We start from the raw sequence: 21,486 nt of genomic DNA on the forward strand, positions 1-21,486 counted from the left end.
TAGAAGGGGATTCCACGAACACGATCTTATCTTGTAGGAATTCAAAAGTGTCAAATTGGAGGATTCAGTACATCATTCGGGAGATTAAAACTATTATTTCACAATTAGAACAAAATTCTATAACTCATTGCTACAGGGAGGCTAATGCTGCAACAGATTATTTAGCTAATCAAGGCTATAATCTGTCTCATGGGGAAACATTTATTTCTAAAGAGGATGTTCATGACGATCCTTTACTTATGTCTAAGCTCCAAAATGATCTTCCCACTTTGCATACAAAAAGTTGATTTTTTTGTTTGTTAATGATATACTAATATAATTTTTTTGCACATGGACATTTAGCATGTTTGAAACTAATGTGATAGAGTCGTTTGTGTGATGCTAACGACTCTCCACAATTAGTACACTTACTTGGTAGCCTACGCGCTCATTCACTGACATGTGCAAACTTTTCCAGCTAAATAACACGCTTGCACAATGTTATGGCACGAACTGACTACCTCAATAGCTAAACATTAGCGGCAACTCCTTTAATTTTTTTGCAAATACATATGTACGACTATACAGGTGTTTGAAGTTTGATATTTTAAGTGGTACTAGTCTCTGTTAGGGTCCTTTGGCTTGCCCATTTAAGTATTTTCTAAGTATCATATGTGTGAATATACAGGTGTTCAAATTTTACTCTTTCTCAGTGGTACTTCTCTCCGACAGGGCCCTCTGTTTTGCATTTTCATATGTGCTAATTGTAATCTCTTGCCTTTTCCCTAGGAACTATGGGATTGCAATCTCTTGCATGTGTGATCTCACATTCTATGGGTACCAAGTTTGTTTTCTCAATCACAGTTGTGTTCTCTTCCCAGAAATTGGAGTTTTTTCACAGGCAGTCTCAAGGTTCATTTGGTTTGGAAGTGGGTTTTTTATCTTCACCTTACAGTGCAAAGATTTTCATGGGGACATCTTATGTTGTTGTCAGCAACCATTTCATTCCATCATTGGAGGTATCGACAAGCCTTTACTCTTTTTCATTGGCACTTGAATTTTTCTCTAAATATGGCTTATATGATATCATTATCTAGACAATTCTTCGAAGTCTCTCCTTTTGATCAGCAAACTTCCTTGAATTTGGTTTATGTCATTTCATGTTACAAGGTTCATAATGCATTCTTAGCTATACTTGGTGAAGAATGGATCCAAACAAACTATTTTTCTTTACCAAGTGAATTAGCATCTTGGTTTGCTTTAGTTATAATGGATTTATCTTGGTCAGCTGAAATAACCAAACTTCTAGTTGGTTCTTTTGTCCATCCACAATTGTACACCTGGAACATTCTGTTATCTAAAATAACCGAGTACAATATTTTATGGGAACAAAGTGGATTGGAGGATTGTTTGATAGAAATTTTCTTTTTGAGGATTCAATTCAAATATCACTTTGGATTTCTCTCATTAATGGCCTAAGGTTTCAATCTTCCTCACCATCCAGATCATGGATCCAGTCCAATAGGCAACTCATTGGTGAATGTTTACGTTCACTATCCCTAGCAAAATTTGATGCCATTTCAAAACTCCTTAAGCATGCTGAAATTGGCTCACATGGATACCCCTTATCCTTTCCTTTATCTTATGAGTTAGCATCACTGAAGGAAAGCACAAATGGTTTGACAGATGAGGAAAGTGAATAGAAGTAGAGTAATATGTTGAAACCAAAATTTTGCAGTGAAGATATGTTTGATTTTTTAGATTTTGTCATGAAGAAGTTTCAGTACTCAAATGTTTATCTTGTAACTGAAAATTGTCATATGCTAATGTAAACTCATGATGGATCCTTAACGAGAAATCAAGATGTGGGGGCCTGCTAAGCGAATAGAAGAAAAGTAATATGTTGAAACCAAAATTTTGCAGTGAAGATATGTTCTATTTTTTGGATTTTTTCACAAAGAAGTTTCAGTACTCAAATGTTTATCTTGTAATTCAAAATCGTCATACGCTAATGTAAACTCATGATGGATCCTTATTGTTGGTGTAATTATTTATTCAAGTTGGATATTATTACACCTTACTTAAGTTTACTTAGGATAATGCATTTCATAGTAGTTTGGGTATGAGACACTTGGGTGTTTGTGCCACATTGGGATAGTGTGTGTAGGAGAATTTCCACCTTTTATGGTGTGTTCTTGTTACTACTTTATCATATCCACTTATTGTGGAGTGATAATTCCACCTTCAGTAGGTGATCCACCTCATGTGGAATATGAAGAGGGGAAAACAGATTGGAAGGTCAAATGATCAAAACATAACGAAATAAACATGCAGAATGCTAAAATATCATTAAAAGACCATTTTACCTTTCTATTTTACCTTCTCCTTCGGATTGAGCTTGATGAAGTGAAGGCGCCCCTTGATAATGCTCCACTTGATGTGCTCCTTTGATTGATGGATGTGGATGGCTCTTCAATGTTGTGCACAAATGGAATGGATTTGAAAAATGATAAGGATGAGATGATCAAGTTGCCAAGATGATTTCTTGAGCTCAAAAGGGCAGCATAAACTTACTGGATTTCAAGATGTTTTGAATGAAGGGATGGAGCCCTATTTTATAGGAAGAGGAGAGGAAAATGAATGGCTAGGATGAATTCGAGATGAAGGGCTAAGATTTACTTGTGAGTTCACACAAGGTCCAAGAGAGGGTGTGGAGACCAAAAAATATGCCTTAAAGGCATTTCGTATCTCCACACTCCACAAGAGGCATTGGAGGAATTAAAAATTCTCCAAAAAAGGATATCATGGGGATTGGAGGAATAAAAAGGAATTAAAAATTCCTTGGGAGAGGGAATGCCCAGAGGAATGTGTGATTTCAAAAATCTTACATTCACCTAGGAAAAGAGCATTTAAAGCTAGTGGCTGGATGAAAAAGACAAAGAGTTGACTTTGTGGCTAATCATGATGATTAACCATTAACGACTCATTAGGAGAGGGATTAGAGGAAATGTTAGGTGGGATTAATATTTGGAGGAGAATTTGACTAGGAGAGAGAATGAGTGGAGGGAATAAAAAATTAGAAGAATAATGTTAAGTGAGTTTAGGGAGTTCCTAGAAGAATTTATTAGGTTAATGATGAATTAAGAAGATGATTTGTAGGAATCATGTAGGTTAACTAATTAATTGAAATTAATTAGCTAAGAGGAAGATTTGTGAGGATTTGATTTTTTTGAAGAATAAAGAAAGGGAGATTTGCTATAGTGACAATATTAATTATATTTAATTAATATTGAGAGGAATTTGAATTAACATAATTAATTAATTAATTATGCGAGGAATTAAAAATAATTAAAATAATTATTTTTAAGTGTACATTTTGCCCCTCTTTGAAGCAAGGTGTGATGACACATTGATTCAAAGAATAATCTTGTTTTGATACTGATATTGGTTTGATAGGATGCCCCAACTGTTGATTGATAGATTATGGTATGGTGATGCCCCCTCGGGAGATCAATTGAGGTATTTGATCTTTGGAGTTTTTGCGAAATTGATATCCCGATAGATTTGATTTGATTCGATTGATAAGATCTAGATTCAGTCTGGTTTCAAGAAGAATTCATCTTGTATAAGACAAAGATGATCAAAGTGTCTGGTTTCAGGAAGGATTCATCCTGTATAAGACATGATTGATCACAATATCTGGTTTCAGGAAGGATTCATCCTGTATAAGACATGATCGGAGTGTCTGGTTTCAGGAAGGATACATCCTATATAAGACATGATTGATCACAACGTCTGGTTTCAAGAATGATTCATCCTGTATAAGACATGATCGGAGTGTCTGGTTTCAGAAAGGATACTTCCTATATAAGACATGACTAATCACAACGTCTAGTTTCAGGAAGGATTCATCCTGTATAAGACATGATCAGATCACAATGTCTGGTTTCAGGAAGGATTCATCCCGTATAAGACATGATTGATCACAACGTCTAGTTTCAGGAAGGATTCATCCTGTATAAGACATGACTGATCACAACGTCTGGTTTCAGGAAGGATTCATCCTGTATAAGACATGAATCAGGATCAGAATTGATTGTGTGAGGAAAAAAAAAATAGAGGAAGAAAAATTAAGGTGGAAGGGATAGATGAGAAACAAATATGAAACAGTCGTGAGGTATTTGGAAAGAAGAATACAAGATGCGAGACCGCGGAGAAAAATGGGGGCAATTGAGAACTCCATGGGATTATTGAGTTTAGGATTTGATGGAATGATGGTGAGATTTTGTGCACAACAAATGTGGAGAGCCAACCTAGTTTGATGTTGCCCTGAGTGACTTGTACCATTGATTATAGAAATCAAGATGCCATGAGAAACGCAGGGCGTGGACTGACTCTGTAGACAAATAGGAATTTCTTGCACACAACAATGCAAGTGTTAAGAAACACTAATACAGAGTTGTGGGTTCGTGCAAGGAAACCCTCAAACACACCGATACCTCTTGTACACGAGAAGGTAAGTGTTGATAAACACTAGTACCAGGTCATCGATTTATACGAGAAGGATCCAAAACATGCCATACTATGAAATATGCCCCAGTATGCACTTATCATAGCGTACCTAGATATGGAAGAACCCAGGCAGTCGTAAATAGTGGCAGTCGTAGGGCAAAAGATGCAAGCCTATATGAAAAGATCTAATCAAAATCTAACAAGTCTCTTCCTTGCAACCAAATGATACCTCTTGCCAAGAGTAGAACTAGGATGGACTTGGGATTGTTTCTCAAGACTTCTTGAAGCTTACACACAGAGGCATAAAATCTCAGTTTCAATGGGACATTCCTTGTTCATGACTCAGGCGAAGACTTCATCATCATACGCATGTTTTACAGGGAGGTGGAAAAGGAGGAATGTTGCGCATGGGTGGGCTAGATGGCAGATGATTTGTAGTATCGACATGATAGACAGTGGATCCGATTATTTACCTTGGCGCTTGCACAGAGGTTTTCACCAAGGTACTTGTCCATAGCGCCACCAAGTGGTTTTCACTAATGGACGAATTGTTTTTTTTTTGTTTTCTGATTTTTTAATTTTTTGTGTCATAAGGTGCCTGTTTGCCAGGTTTTCACCAAAGTGACGATTTTTTCAGGATCTTTTTCTCATTTTTTAAAAAAAAAAATTTCTTGATTTTTTTTTTTTTTTGACAATTTAAGACTTTCTGAGGACTAAGCATAAAATCTTTTGAGGTGCATGATATTCATTGGATCATCCAAAGGATCACCTTTAGGAGTAGCCAACTGATAAGCTCCTGATCCATATTTCGCTGTGATTACATATGGTCCAAGCCAACTAGGCTCGAACTTGCCTTTCTTTTCTCTTTCTTGTAGATTTTTCTGATTTTCCATGAGGACAAGATTACCAACTTGGAATTCTCAGGTTCTGACTTTTTTATGATAACTCATGCGCAGATGGTTTTGATATACCCGGAGATGATTCAAGGCCTTGAGGTGTCTTTCATCTAACAATTCTAGCTCTTGTAAGCGAGCAATTCTGTATTCTTCCTCTGGTAGGATGTTTTGCAGTGATACCCTTAGAGAGGGGATCTCGATCTCAAGGGGAAGGATGGCTTCAGAACCAAATACTAGGGAATAAGGAGTGGCACCTGTGGGGGTGCGGATGGAGGTGCGGTAGGCCCATAATGCAAGATGGATTTGGAGGTGCCAATCACGACCCGCTTCATTGACTGTCTTTTTGAGGATTTTTATTAGGGTTTTATTAGAAGCCTCAGCTTGGCCATTGCCTTGGGGGTAATATGGAGTGGAGAAGCGGTGTTGGATGTTGAATTTTTGGCAGAGTTCTTTGACATCCTGGTTCTTAAATTGTTTACCATTATCTGTGATAATAACTTTTGGGATGCCATATCGACAGATTAGATAGTTTAGGATGAATTTGGATATTTGCTTGCCGGTGGTGAAAGTAAGAGGGATAGCCTCTACCCACTTGGTGAAGTATTCAGTGGCGGTGATAATGAATTTATGTCCGTTGGAAGATGAAGGGTGGATTTTCCCAATGAGATCAAACCCCCACTACGAGAAGGGCCATGGTGTAATGAATGGATGCAATTCTTGTGACCGTGCATGAATCTTGTCACCATGTTGCTGGCAAGGGATGCATTTCTTCACATAATTATATGCATCTTCTTCCATTTTAAGCCAATAGTATCCTGTTCTCAAAAGTTTTTTAGCCAATGTGAGTCCACTTGAGTGTGCCCCACAGATACCCTCGTGTACTTCGCGTAATGCCCATTCTGCTTCTTGTTTATCTAAACACCTTAGGAGGGAACCATCAAAATGCCTTCTGAACAAGGTGTCCGCAAGGATGGTGTAACGGGCACATCGGCGGATGAAGATTTGTTGTTGGGTTTTGGTGAGGTGTGGGGGAATGGTGTTGTCTTTGAGGAAAGCAAAGGTTTCTTGGTACCAAGGGGACTTGGGACCAATGAGAACACACACCATTTCAGACTCTAGTAGGTCGTATGCTGGTATAAACAATTGCTCGACCAAGAACTCGCACTTTTGACTGTGTGTTGGCATTTGAAGGAGGGAGCCAATGGTGGCCATTACATCTGTAGCCTTGTTATTTGTTCGTGGGATTTGGTCAAACTTGATTGCCGTGAAATGTTGCTTAAGATCTTCAACCATGGTACGGTAGGGAAGGAGTTTATCATCTTTTGTTTGGTATTCATCATTGACTTGTTTTATGATGAGTTGGGAATCGCCATAGACTTGTAATTCATTTATTTTCCAGTGGATAGCCAAGCGTAAACCTGTGATGAGGGCCTCATATTCTGCTATGTTGTTGGTACATGCAAAGGCTATCTTGTATGATTTTGGGATGCGATCTCCTTGAGGTGTGACCAATAATATTCCTGCCCCCGATCCATTTTGAGTGTAGGAGCCATCAAAATACAATTTCCATGTGGAGGATGTGGTAACAGTCATAATGAACTCATCTGGTAATTCTATGAGAAGAGGATGGTTGCCTGGAAGTGGAGCTTTAGCCAACTGATCTGCAATGACTTGTCCCTTGATTGCCTTTCTATCCACATATTCAATGTCAAACTCGCTTAAGAGCATGACCCATTTGGCGGTTCTGCCAGTGAGAGCAACTTTGGACAAGAGATATTTAAGTGGATCAATTTTAGCAATTAATTTTGTCTTATTATTTAGCATATAGTGTCATAGTTTCTGTGTGCTGAACACTAATGCCAAACATACTCTTTCAATGGGGGTGTAATTGAGTTCATATCCTACCAACGTCTGACTAATATAGTAAATGGCGTGTTCCTTCCCTTGATCATCTGTTTGCGCCAATAATGCCCCCAATGCCACTGCAGTAGCACATATATACAAAATAAGGAGTTTTCTTGGAGCAGGAGGCATTAATACGGGAGGTGATGCTAGATATTCTTTTAATTTCTCAAAGGCCTTTTGACATAGGCAATCCCATTTAAATTTTGTGTCTTTACGCAATAGGTGTGCAAATGGATGGCACTTGTCTGCTAGCTGTGAAATAAAACGCCTGACAGACTGGAGTTTTCCCTGGAGACTGTGCAGTTGTCTGAGAGTTTTTGGCGGAGGCATTTCCATAATAGCTTTTACCTTTGCGGGATCAACCTCGATGCCTTTGCGGGAAACGATGAATCCTAGTAGTTTTCCCGATGTGACACCAAACACGCACTTTTGGGGATTTAGGTGCAGCTTGTATTTTTCCAGTCTTTCGAAGATCTGTTTTAGAATAGGGATGTGCTCTTGTATTGTCTTGGATTTTCCTAGCAGATCATCCACATAGTCCTCCATAATTTTGTGCAAGAGGTCATGAAAAATTGTTGTCATTGCTCGTTGATACGTAACTCCAACATTTTTAAGGCCAAAAGGCATGACCCGGTAACAGAAAGCACCCCATGGTGTTGTGAATGTAGTTTTATGCTGATCCTCATCTGCTATCCTGATTTGGTTGTATCCAGAAAACCCATCCATTAGCGATAACATTTCATGTCCTGTTGTAAGGTCCACAATCATGTCTATATTGGGGAGCGAGAAATCATCTTTAGGACAAGCTATATTTAGATCTCGGAAATGTGTGCAGATGCGGATGCCCCCAATAGGTTTGCCGACAGGTACAATGTTGGAGACCCATTCAGCATAATCTATTGGTTTGATAAATTCCGCGTCTAACAGCTTTTGGAGTTCCACCTTGACCAGGAGTGCAATATGTGGGTGCATTTTGCACAATTTTTGTTTTACAGGTTTTGCATCTGGGCGGACGGCAAGATTGTGAACCACCAAGGAAGGATCCAACCCTGGCATATCGGAATAGGACCATGCAAAATTGATTTTTACCTCTGTAAGGAAGTTGATGAAGTCTTGTTTCTCGATTTCTGTGAGGGATTTGACAATGAGCACATTTTTCGGAATGACTTCGGTGCCCATGTTGATGCTATCTATTTCTTCTATCAACAAATTTGATTTGTCCTGTGGAAGGTAACCAATGGTAGGGAGGTCAAATCCCTCATCGTCAAGTGCCTTTTCCAGGTTTTCACTTTCAGATACGCCCTTTGTTTTTATTTCTTGTTCATCCAAAGGCACCTCAAGGAGGTTTTCACCTAGGGAATCATATCTTTTTCTTTTAATATCTTTTTTGTGGCTAAGAGCATTGACTTGACTACCAAAGTATCCCTTTTCGTGTAGTTGAATACCCTCAATTCTGCTACAATCTTCCATATTTTGCGTTGTTAAGAGAGCAATGAGAGCATTATCGTCGACGCAAATATCTAAAGTGGGTTTGTCTCGTTGGCCCCAGTTAATGAGTTCAAGATGGACAAGATGTAGCTCATGTGAAGTGGGAGGGGTTGCGGGGGTGATGGTATTGATGTAAGGGTCCAAAAAGATATCTTTCTCATATTCATAAGGCATTTCGTGGAATTCCTCTTCGTCAGTGCTTTCGATATCCGAAGAAGGACTAGAAGGGGCACCAACAATAGTAATCTTAGGCACTGGGGTGTACCCCAAGCCTCTGTTGTATTTGTAGGAGATAGGACTTATGGGTGTTTTTCTTCCTTTCTCCTCTAGTCCCAGACGGTGTCCTTTGTAACCCATTTTTTCAACTATGGCAGATGCTTTTGGGTATATTTCTTTGGATATTCTTGTTGGCTCTTCATCCTCTTCCCTATACAACGATGAAGAGATATCTGCTTCGAGGCTCTCGTTATCAAGTGGGCCCCATTGCTAGAAGGTGGTGTTTTGGCATTGCATGACTGGTTTTGGGTCCTTTTTTAGCGCTTTTGGTTTGCCAAATGACTTAGGAGAGAGAGGGAGGTTTCCTATTAATAAGACGTCCTCTAATTTGTATTCTCCATAGCCATTGTCCAAGATCTTGATTTGATTATCTGGTTGGGATGATGCGAAGGCAACATTTGATGTGTCAGATGGAGGTGTTGGCGAGGGTCTATTTAGTGGGCAATGATACAGATGCTTCCCCTCTAATAGTTTGCAATATTGAAAAGGTTGGGGATCACCTTTGATAGTGATCTCTCTTCCGTTACAGGGGAATTGGATGCATTGGTGATAGGTGGAGGGTACGACCTACAAGGAATGAATCCATGGCCTCCTGAGGAGAATGTTGTAAGGGAGATCAAGATCTAGTACTTAGCAAGGGGTTTCAATTGTAATGGGGCCCACTTGAAGAGGTAAGGTGATCACGCCCTTTGAAATTCTTTCTGCATCATCATATGCCTTTATTGTGATCCTTCCTGATGTGTCTATCAGATCCTTAGAAAGTCTCAATTATTTTATTAATTTGTATGTACACAGATTGAGCCCGGACCCACCATCTATCAGGATACGTTTGACCTTGTGCTTGTGGATAAGAGCTTCGATGTGTAAAGGTTTGTTATGGTCTTCATCTGCGGGAGCATCTTTGGAGTTAACTACAATGTGCTGCTAGGCAGCAAGGTTTCCAATGAGGGCTTGGAATTGGGTGGCGTTGTTGTTATTTGGAACGCGTGATTGAAGAAGGGCTTGTTCCAAAATTTCTTTATGGATCAGGGAGGTCTTGAGAAGTTCCCAAATGGAGATCTGCGCGGGTGTCTTCCCAAGTTGATTAAGGAGGTCATATCGGCGGGTGGAAGACATGGGTGGGGGGTTTGGTGGGGGAGGAACTCCTTGGATGGTGACTCTTCCTCGGCATGTAGTTGCATTGCAGTCATTCTGGAAATGGGAGGTGGAAGGCATGGCGCCTTGAATGACTATCCTAGTAGGATTTGGTCTGCTTTGGGAAGAAGGAGGATTAACTCCTTGGATGGTTATGACATTGACATTATTGTCTACAGGTTCAATGCGACCTACCAAAAAATCAAAACCAATTACGTGATTAGTGTAGTCATAACCCATTCTGTTAGATGATGAGCCTTTTCCTTTATCATGCTTCGGGAAGGGTTCCTGATACATTTTGAGTTTGTCATTGTTATTACCAGGTTTTGTATTTGCTATCTCAATCTCACCTCTATCAATGAGATCTTGTATGTAGATCTTCAGTTTCATACACTTTTGTGTATCATGTCCCTTGATATGATGGTATTCACAATACTCATTTTCATTATACCATCTTGGTTTAGGTTGATTGGGGTCAAACGGGCGAGTGATTGGAAAAACCATTATACCTGCTTGGACAAGTTTTTGAAACATCGCTTCAATAGGCTCAGCCAGAGGAGTGAAACCTCTTGGAGTCCTGTTATTCAATCAGGGTGGTCGTCCCTGGATTGAGACATTGTTGTGAGGTTTTTGTGATTGATTTTGGTTGTTGAATTGATGATTGTTGGTGGTGGATTTTGGGGGAGTGGCCACGGTTTAGACCCGCTTTGCATCAATTACGCCATCATTGACCACATTTTTGTTTTTGGACCAGAATTTTGGCTTGTCATTATAATAAGATGAAGAAATTTGTGTTGATTTCTGGTAATGTTTCAAGGTTCCTTCCTCCAACAAGACACGTTTGAGGGCGAGGCCCTTATCTGTCAATTTTTGGAAGGATTTGATACATTGAGATATTAAAGGTCTTGAAAGTCCAGGCACCAAGCTCTTTTGGAATAGCTCAATTTGATGTTGTTCTGGCATGTCCCACTGGAATTTCTTGATAAGATGTTGCCATCTTTGTAGGAAATTGGCGAAGGTTTCTCCAGGCCTTTGTTTTGTATTACATAAGTTCATCATAGAAACATCATTACCCATGTTGTATGCATAGTGGGCTACAAATTTTTCTGCCAAGTCTGGAAAAGAGACAATGGAACCTCGTGGTAGAGATGAGAACCATGTCAAGGCATCTCCCGTGAGACTCTTGGGAAAGAGTCTGCGAAGATAAAGGTCACTATAGGAGACTTCTTGGCATAAGATGTGGAATTCTCGGACATGGTCACGGGGATCTCCTTTGCCTTCATACTCGGTGAATTTAGAGATCTCAAATCCCGGGGGATATGGTGCAATTGATATAGACGGGTCATAAGGACAAGGGCAAAACTTTTCGAATGAGTAAGCTTTCCTTTTATTAGTCCTTTCTTTCATGTTCTTGATGATATTCTTCATGTCTTGAATTTCCTTGAAGAGGTCTTGTTGTGGACTTTGATATTGATGAATTGTATTTGCCCCAAGAATTGGATGAACCAAAGAAGGTGCACCACCACCAATATATTGATATGATGAGGAGGTGGAAACATGGGATGTGATGACCGATGTTGTTGGGGTTTGAGGGACAGTTGGTTGCGGTCCGCCAACTGTTGTGACAGGATTGAATACGGCCCGAATAAAATTTGCGACATTGTTGGGAGGAAGGGAAGTTTGTGGAATAGAAATTTGTGGTTGAATAGAAGGAGGTGGTATAGAAGTTTGTTGGAGAATGGATGAGATCGGATTGGATAGTGGTATGGATGGTAAGGAGGAAGAAGGTGGGATGGAGACCACGGTGGGAGGTACCGCGGGTGGCATTGATTGAGCTTGGATGATTGATGGGGTTGTAATTGATTGAGTTTTAATAATAGGTGCAACACTTTGTGTGGGAGCGAGGTCTCCTTGTGGTTGTTGGGTGAGAGCGGATCTATTAAATTCAGGCGGAAGTTGAGCTCCATGTTCAAGGAGAGTTTTCAGAAGTGCAGTAGGATTGTGTTTAATAAACTTTTACATCATCTCTTGGTTATAAGAATCCGCTAGGAAAGTTTTCACTTCCAGACAAAGTTCATCTTGGTTAACCATGTCAAGATTTTGACTTTGATCTTGATCGCTAGGTTGCCCACTTTGTGTATGATCTTGCATGGGATCTTCATATAGGACACCCATGTCTGGCATGCCATATTGTTGTTCAGCCATCTTTTTCTTTTGGGATTGAGTTGCGACCATACACGATATTTGTGATGAAAAGACTTAGGAAAATTGTGATGAAAGGACTTAACAAATTTGTGATGAAAAGACTTAAGAAATTTGTGATGAAAGGATTTGAGAAATTTGAGGATGAAAAGACTTGAGAAATTTGTGATGAAAGGACTTGAGAAACTTGTGATGAAAGGATTTGAGAAATTTGAGGATGAAAAGACTTGAGAAATTTGTGATGAAAGAATTTAAGAAATTTGTGATGAAAGGACTTGAGAAATTTGTGATGAAAGGATTTAAGAAATTTGAGGATGATTGATGAAGAAGGTATGGTAGTGATGGTTTAGAAGAAACTTGATAACTAGGTTGTCTTTGACATGAATATGACTTAATGGAGGATCGATTTGAATGACAAGTTGTATGAAGGGATATGACCACCCTGATTTGGACGATAATAGGTGTTTCAAAGGACAAACTTGAATGTTGACATAGAGGATAAACTCTTAGCTTCTCTTTTGGGCTTATGAAAAATGGGACAGACAGAGTTTTGACGCAATTTTGGACTTTGGGTGGGTAATGACTTGGACAATTGTTTATGTCTTGACAAATATTTTTGCAAAGTGTTTGGGGATAGTGATGTGTTTTTAGTCTACTCTTGGCAAGTATGTATCAAACAAAGCAAACACAATGATCAAATGCATATTATCTCAAAGACACTCATGCTCATATACAACATTCTTAAGGCTGGCAAAGACAATAGTCATTGAATCCCAATTGGTTTCTCAACTACGCTTACCCAGAGCGGACACTTAGATGCTTGACCCCACTGGCTCCCCTCCACGACACTCACTTCTCGGGGTAGCCAAACATCAATTCCCATGAGAACTCCTCATGGTGAACTTTGTGTCTCTACTAAGGGCCGTAAGAATATGGGCCGCTTCAGAGGTCTAACCTCCTGCACCAATGACTAGAAGGTTTTTGGCCACTATGAACAAGGTGTTTAGTAAGTCTTCCCGTTAGGAGCTGCCCTTCGAAGTTGCGCAAGCGCAATTGAGGCTTATAGCCCAATGAAGCACCAAGAACTTAGTAGTCACGCAAGCATGATTGAGATCTCCAAGATGTTACTAAGCACCCAATGTGAGAGTGAACTCTCATATAGCCCCAACCATTAACCCTTTCATAGTCAATGGCCTATTTATTATAGTGAGTTGGGAACCCTACGTCCAGGTGTACTCACTTGGGTCGTTCCCCTCTTACCTTCTCAAAGAGCAAGTTGGGAGGGCAGGCCCGTTAGAGGTAAACACACAATCAAACAAGAAAAGGTCGGAGAGTCTGGATTTCTAATCGTCTAGTAAGACGAAAGCATACTTTCCTACCTTTACGTTTTTCTTAAAGACACATAAGACAATGGTTCATTCCATTCTAATTAATATCTAGGTGCCTAATTTAAATAAATGCACAATATTTGGTTGAATCAACTAGGCAACCTGCAAAACCACTTGATTAGTAGTTTGAAAAATGGAGTCTTCAAAAAGCATCCTGCAAAACAACTTGATTAGTAGTTTGGAAAAATAAAGTCTTCAACAAGTATCTTGCAAAACAACTTGATTAGTAGTTTGGAAAAATAGTCTTCAACAAGCGTCCTGCAAAAAACAACAAAATGACAAAAATATTAATTTTTTTTATTTTTTGGGAATGAATAGAAAAACATGAATAAAAACTTTTTTAGTAATGATAAATGTGGATTTGAAGAAAGTTTTGATAGGTAAATGGGGTTTGACTAGGTTTTTGCCACTTTCCAAGGGATAGGCAAGCGAAAAATGGGGATTTTGGAGGAGAGATGAAATAATGAGAAAATTTGTCCAAGAGGGACAAAGAAGCAAAAGTTGGAGATGGATAATATGAGAAAAATTTGGAGGTGATTGGATAAAAGGGGAAAGAGTTATGACAAGCCCTAAAAATAGAGAAATATGAGATTTTGGGCTTCAAAAAGTGAATTTTTGGGATAAGGCCTCCAAGGAAGGAAAAGTGGAAAATGGCAATGCGGAGAATCTGGTGAAGTTTGGAGGAAAATGAAGTCGAGATAAAGAAGATATGGCGAAAAAACAGATTTTTTTTTTAAACCTTAGATTTAACAAAGTAGACAGAAACCCTAGATTTAACAGAGCAGAAACCTTAAATTTAACAGAATAAAAAAAAATGTCAAAGGTCTGGATTTCTAATTGTCTAGATAGACAAGAGCATAATCTCCTACTTTCACACTTTCCTATGGTCAGACAGATTATATTTAAACAGAGCAGATAACAGGAAATAAAAAAAAAGAAATGCAGACTACAGTTAGCGCCTAAAAATTTCAGACAGATTAACAGAGCAGACAGTAGCACTAAACAAATAGAAAAGTGTCAAAGGTTCGAATTTCTGATTGTCTAGATAGACAAGAGCATACTCTCCTATTTTCACACTTTCTTGTGGTCAGAGCATACAATCGCGCTAAACATAATAGAAAAGTGAAAGGTCTAGATTTCTGATTGTCTATATAGACAAGAACATACTCTCATATTTTCACACAGATTATAATTAAACAGAGAAAATAACAGATCAGATAAATGGAATTCAAATTCCCACAAAAACGCCCGCGCTAATCGCAGAACTATCATGTTGAAACAGAAAAAGAACAGAAACAAAAACGAAACAGAAACAGAAAAGAAGCTGTTGCGCAGAAATACAGAGCCGCTATTCTGGAACTTGCAATTTTTATTTTTATTTTTTATTTTTTATTTTTTATTATTTTTTTTTTTTAATTTTTTTTTTTGCAGTCGTGCTATTCTGGAACCTACATCTCACAACTCACAAAAACCTAAAAAAAAATATTAGTTCTTAGGGATGTGGGTCCCACCGGGCGTGCCAAAATGAAGAGGGGAAAACATATTGGAAGGTCAAATGATCAAAACATAATGAAATAAACATGCAGGATGCTAAAATATCATTAAAAGACCATTTCACCTTGCTATTTTACCTTCTCCTTCGGATTGAGCTTGATGAAGTGAAGGCGCCCCTTGATAATGCTCCACTTGATGTGCTCCTTTGATTGCTGGATGTGGATGGCTTTCCAATGTTGTACACAAATAGAATGGATTTGAAAAATGATAAGGATGAGATGATCAAGTTGTCAAGATGGTTTCCTGAGCTCAAAAGGGCAGCATAAACTTACTGGATTTCAAGATGTTTTGAATGAAGGGATGGAACCTTATTTTATAGGAAGAGGAGAGGAAAACAAATGGCTAGGATGAATTCGAGATGAAGGGCTAAGATTTACTTGTGAGTTCACACAAGGTCCAAGAGAGGGTGTGGAGACCAAGAAATATGCCTTAAAGGCATTTCGTATCTCCACACTCCACAAGAGGCATTGGAGGAATTAAAAATTCTCCAAAAAAGGATATCATGGGGATTGGAGGAATAAAAGGGAATTAAAAATTCTTTGGGAGAGGGGATGCCTAGATGAATGTATGATTTCGAAAATCTTACATTCACCTAGGAAAAGAGCATTTAAAGCTAGTGGCTGGATGAAAAAGACAAAGAGTTGACTTTGTGGCTAATCATGATGATTAACCATTAACGACTCATTAGGAGAGGGATTAGAGGAAATGTTAGGTGGGATTAATATTTGTAGGAGAATTTGACTAGGAGAGAGAATGAGTGGAGGGAATAAAAATTAGAAGAATAATGTTAAGTGAGTTTAGGGAGTTTCTAGAAGAATTTATTAGTTTAATGATGAATTAAGAAGATGATTTGTAGGAATCATGTAAGTTAACTAATTAATTGAAATTAATTAGCTAAGAGGAAGATTTGTGAGGATTTGATTTTTTAAAAGAATAAAGAAAGGGATTGATTTATCAATCACATGCTATAGTGACAATATTAATTATATTTAATTAATATTGAGAGGAATTTGAATTAACATAATTAATTAATTAATTATGCATAATTAATTAATTAATTATGCGAGGAATTAAAAATAATTAAAATAATTATTTTTAAGTGTCTAAAGAATATTTTATTGTTTCTCGTACCTGCCACACCTATTTCCTACCTACCCTTGTTTCTTATTGAGCCACATGTCATGTTTGTGTGCTCACATATCCATATAACCTTGCCTATATATGCAGACTCGTATTCATTGTATGAACAATAACTAATGATGATCCAATTGATCTTTTTTGACATTATTGATGAGAATACAGTTTATTATTTTCCTATATTTTGTCTCTCTATTTGTGTTTTCCATTGCCTCTAGATCTTGGCAAAATCTCACATGGTATCAGAGCCATTGGAGTGCCTTTGGTTTGCCAATTGAGAGAAATTTGGGATTTTGCATTTTGGAGCTTTCTATTGCAGGTTATTATTGAGGCTTGTTGGGTTAAATCTAAGGTCACCTTTGGATTCAGGAGGTTCGAGAAAGTGAGAATCGCCTTTTGTTTCGTCCAAAAGTGACATCCGAGGCCAAATCCATAGCCGTTTGAAGGTGGAGGGTGGTGACTTGTCCCGACAACGATTTGCAATTTTGGAGCATTTTTGGCCAAATCCATCATCGTCATTGCGCTCAGAAGGCCCAAAACCCCCAAGATTGACCATTAATTCGTTGAAATCGACTTCCGTCCCTCCAAGTTGAAAAAAATCCCCCTCTTGGCCTGCCATATGAACTTGTAGGGGCAGGTCTAAAATTATATATATATAATTATAATTTTTTTTATTATATTTTTTTCAAAAATTAAAAAAAATTAAATTAAATTCGCATTTTAATTTTGCGGAGGGTTTTAAAAAAATATATTTTTTTGATCGGGGGGCAGGTTTGTACCTGCGGCCTCCGCAGTCCCTCAAGCCCTTTTTTATTTTTTATTTTTTTTTAAATTTAAGTTTTTAATTTTTTTTTTTACATAATTTTTTTTAATAATAAAAAATAAACTTTTTTACTTTAATAAATTTTTATGAAAGTTTTTTTCAATAATGTTAAAAATAAAAATCATGGTGTTTTTTTTTTTTATTGGTTCTTTAATAAAGTTTTTTTTGTCATGGGTATTTTAATAAATGTTTTAAGGGATTTTTTAAAATCTTTTATAAACAAAAATATCATGGAATAAGTCAAATTGGGAACATATATTTTTTGTCCTCCTTCATACCTGTATGCAGTGCTTCCAACCGACAGCCCGGGGGGGTCGATTTGCTCTTTTATATCTCTTGGCCACATCCCAATCAGAGGCGTCTTTTTTGGCAGTATTCTACAAGGTTTCTTGGTGACATCATCTTCATGTTTCCATATTTGCACTATATCATGTTGTATGCTTTTGCTAGAGCAATGTTGTATTCGCACTATCATAAAGTGTCACACCTCTTTGTATCTTGTCTTTGATGACATATTTGATGTAATCCTCTCGTACACATAGATTAGAAATATCTTGTGAGACTTGGTGCATGGCTCCAGTTGAGACTTAGATTGTACACATTTGTGCATGGCTCCCGTGAGACTCTGATTGTACCAGTATTTTTGCTATTTACGAGTATCTAGTTGATGCTCAAAGCAGGTTGTCTCCATGCCTGATCTTCATTTTTGTTGCAACAAGTGATTCATCGTCATCGACTTGGTTTTGAGTCTTGTCACACTTTGACATTATTGGTACAACATTGGCTCTCTTTCTTCCGATGGGGAGGTATTTTGGTCAACATCATTGGACCATCTTTGCAGGAGATTTTACATTGAGGGGGGTTTCATGGTCTCTTCTTCTCTCTTATTCATCATTGAAAGCATTGTGTGCTTTCATCATCTCTCTCTTGGGGGGGCGAGGGGGGGGGAGGGTTTTCCCATGTGGGTTTTCTCTCTTTCCCCGCTTCATGAGAGATTTCATTGCATTGGTTTGCGTGCATTTGCATTTGTATATGGGTACCTAACATGGCCTCGTAGTTGGGACCCATCTTGCATTGCTTGGTTGCTTGTAGACTTAAGAGCATTTCTCTTAGTTGCACTTAAGGAGGGGTGTTGGTGTAATTATTTATTCATGTTGGATATTATTACACCTTACTTAAGTTTACTTAGGATGATGCATTTCATAATAGTTTGTGTATGAGACACTCCGGTGTTTGTGCCACATTGGGATAGTGTGTGTAGGAGAATTTCCACCTATTATGATGTGATCTTGTTACTACTTTATCATATCCACTTATTGTGGAGTAATAATTTCATCTTCGGTGGGTGATCCACCTCATGTGGCATATTTTATTGTTTCTCCTACCTACCACACCTATTTCCTACCTACCTTTGTTTCTTATTGAGCCACATGTCATGTTTGCGTGCTCACATATTCATATAGCCTTGTCTATATATGCAGGCTCATATTCATTGTATGAACAATAACAAATGATGTTCCAGTTGATCTCTTTTCGTATTATTGATGAGAATACAGTTTATTCTTGTCTTATATTTTGTCTCTCTATTTGTGCTTTCCATTGCCTCTAGATCTTGACAAAATCTCACACTTATAACCGTCAATGATATGATTGGGATAATTATTTATATATTCTCTAAGCTATAACCAGAGGTTTTCTTGCTGATTCTTTCTTGCCGGTATGCTCTTTTGGACCTGTTTTGTAAATATTTTATAATTAATAGTAATATATTATGGTGACTTACCACTTTAACCAATAAAAAAAAAGAAAAAAAAAAGAATCCTAAAATATCTCGACAATTCCAACTCTATTTTTTAAAAAGCTCCACTCCATAGAACCTCTTAAACTTTAATTACACTCATTTAAAAAAAAACCAAAAAAAACCTAAACCTTCCATGGAACCCCTTAAACTTTTAATTACACTCATTAAAAAAAAAAGAAAAGAAAAAGAGAGAGGAAATGAAAAATTGGAACAACGAACAAACAAGATACCTACCTACCCTTTAATATCCTATTCGGTCCCCTTTGCTCTTTGAAGACACCCTAAAACCACGGTCATATGGGGATTGTTCCGTACGATGTTATAAGGCTCTTTAATCCTTTAACCCGGTTAGAGTTTAGCCAAATCTAACCAGGGTTTGAAATGGCGCGGCTAGGGTTTCTAAGCTCTAGTAAAAGAAAAACGATACTAAACCCTAGCCCTCACTACCATTGAAGCCATTGACGAAGAGAATCAGAGCAGGGAAGAAATTGTGCCAAACAAACAATGGGTGTGTATACATTCATCTGCAATCAATCAGGCGGAAAATGGAGCGCCAAGCAGTATTCAGGAGACCTTGAGGGTTCTGCAGCTAACACTTACGATTTGCAGCGCCACCTCGTTAATGTTGCCCTCACTTCAGAAGGATCGGGAGTTGTTCAGTCTTCTTTCTCACACGTCACTCCTAGTTCTGCTGTATTCCAGGTACTTTTAGACAACCACATAAATCTTAGTTCTTCTGGGTTCTGTATATGAAAAGGAAAAATGCGACTGTGGTTTGTTGTTTTCCCTTGGTTTTGAATTGGGATTAGGGGCTATGCTGCAGGTGGTTATTGGGGGTGTAGGAGGAGGCGGTGGATTTACTGGTGGCGCCAGAGCGGCTGCCCCGGCGGCGGCCGGAGGCGGTGGTGCTGCACCTGCAGACGAGCCCCCTGCCGAGGAGAAGAAGAAGGAGGAAGAAGAAAGTGACGATGACATGGGATTCTCTCTGTTTGATTAGGTTAGGGTTTATTAGCATCTGTTTTGGTTTTAGACGGACATGAGTATTTTTGTGCCCCTTTTAATTGAAATGGGCCTCACTCAGAAATTTAATTACAAGAGGGATTACAGAGACTTCAGATGAGTTGTTCTTATGTTATTTGAAAGGACAGATCTTGGCGGTATGTAAGTTATGATTATTTTTCTACTGCTATGTGGTGTAATTTTTCTTTAACATTCTACAAATTTATATATGCAAGTGGCTGTTAGAAGTCTGATAAAGTTTTATAAATGCATAAGGTGAATGCGAGGGCAGTATGACCTAAAGATAATTTGTTATGTAGCTCCATTAAATTGAGTTTTGTTACAAATTTAGTTTGTTTAGGTAGATATTACCTCTAGTTCTTAATTAAAACGGAGCCATGTTCTTGGTTTCAATTTTCGGGTGCCCTTTTAGGTTAAAGTCTATTTCTCTGCAAGTCTTAAATTAAAACAGAGTACGTGTGCTGTATAGATGCGTGAATCCTATTGTCCTGCAAAACTGCATTCAGTTTTTAATATGAAAGGCAAAGTGATGGCTTGATAGTCCTCGAATATTTCAAACTGTAGAATTTGACGTTATTGATTTTAATTAGTTTGATTGCTCAATCAATCCCCTAGATAGAAAATATTGCAGTGATTCATTGACCAGTAGGATCTAGGAATGGCAGTTTTAAAGAATGTGGGAAAATTTTGATGAAACAAAACAGAGATGCTTAGAGAAACGTATGTTTTCAGAAGTGGCAAATTTGTTTCAGTTTTGAATTTTGTTGCCAAGAATTTTTCTTTCAAATCTGTTTCAAATTGATATGAAATAACAGATCTAACTCTGGTTTCAGTGATTTTGGTCAATGCAGTGCGTGTCCTAGATTGATATACAGTACAGAATTTTTAAATAAGTGCTTTAATGGAGATCAAATGACAATTCTAGTATGTGGGGTGTTGTAAGGTGTTCTGGGGCTTCAGCGTTTGTATTTTAAGGACTTTTCAAGATTTTGTTTGGAGAGTGCATATTGTTCCACTGCTTTTCGGCTTTCATAGCACAGTAAAGTTCATAGCTTGACCACTGTAGTCTCTATTTTATAGTACTACCAATTGCTAAATAGTGTTTATAGGTGCTATTTAAAGAGTACTATAACAAAAATCCATTTAATGCTAGGTAATGGAAGGCGAGAAATTTGTAGCAGCCGCAGGTACTTGGAGTTGAGGCATAGTTTCTAACAAATGAAATCAAAAGTGTGGTTTGCTTCTAGTGATAATTATTTTTAGAATTTGTTTCTCTAGTTCAACAATAAAATCCTACGACATCTAGCAGATTTTATAATTGCAAAAGTACTGACAATTATTATGTTGAGCAAATCTCTGTTTTCTTCCCTT

The 21,486-nt window shown here is 38.1% G+C and overlaps 1 protein-coding gene across 1 annotated transcript; it reads left to right on the top strand.

Moving 5' to 3' along the window:
* Window positions 1-19,450: 19,450 nt before the first annotated feature.
* Window positions 19,451-20,345, top strand: LOC131047403 (large ribosomal subunit protein P3). Its single transcript, XM_057981288.2, has 2 exons — window positions 19,451-19,797; window positions 19,919-20,345. The coding sequence occupies exons 1-2, from the start codon at window positions 19,600-19,602 to the stop codon at window positions 20,090-20,092; spliced, it is 372 nt and encodes a 123-aa protein (XP_057837271.1). The 5' UTR covers window positions 19,451-19,599; the 3' UTR covers window positions 20,093-20,345.
* The last annotated feature ends 1,141 nt before the right edge of the window (window positions 20,346-21,486 follow it).

Source organism: Cryptomeria japonica, chromosome 2 (genome assembly GCF_030272615.1).
Source record: "Cryptomeria japonica chromosome 2, Sugi_1.0, whole genome shotgun sequence".
Lineage (NCBI taxonomy): Eukaryota > Viridiplantae > Streptophyta > Pinopsida > Cupressales > Cupressaceae > Cryptomeria > Cryptomeria japonica.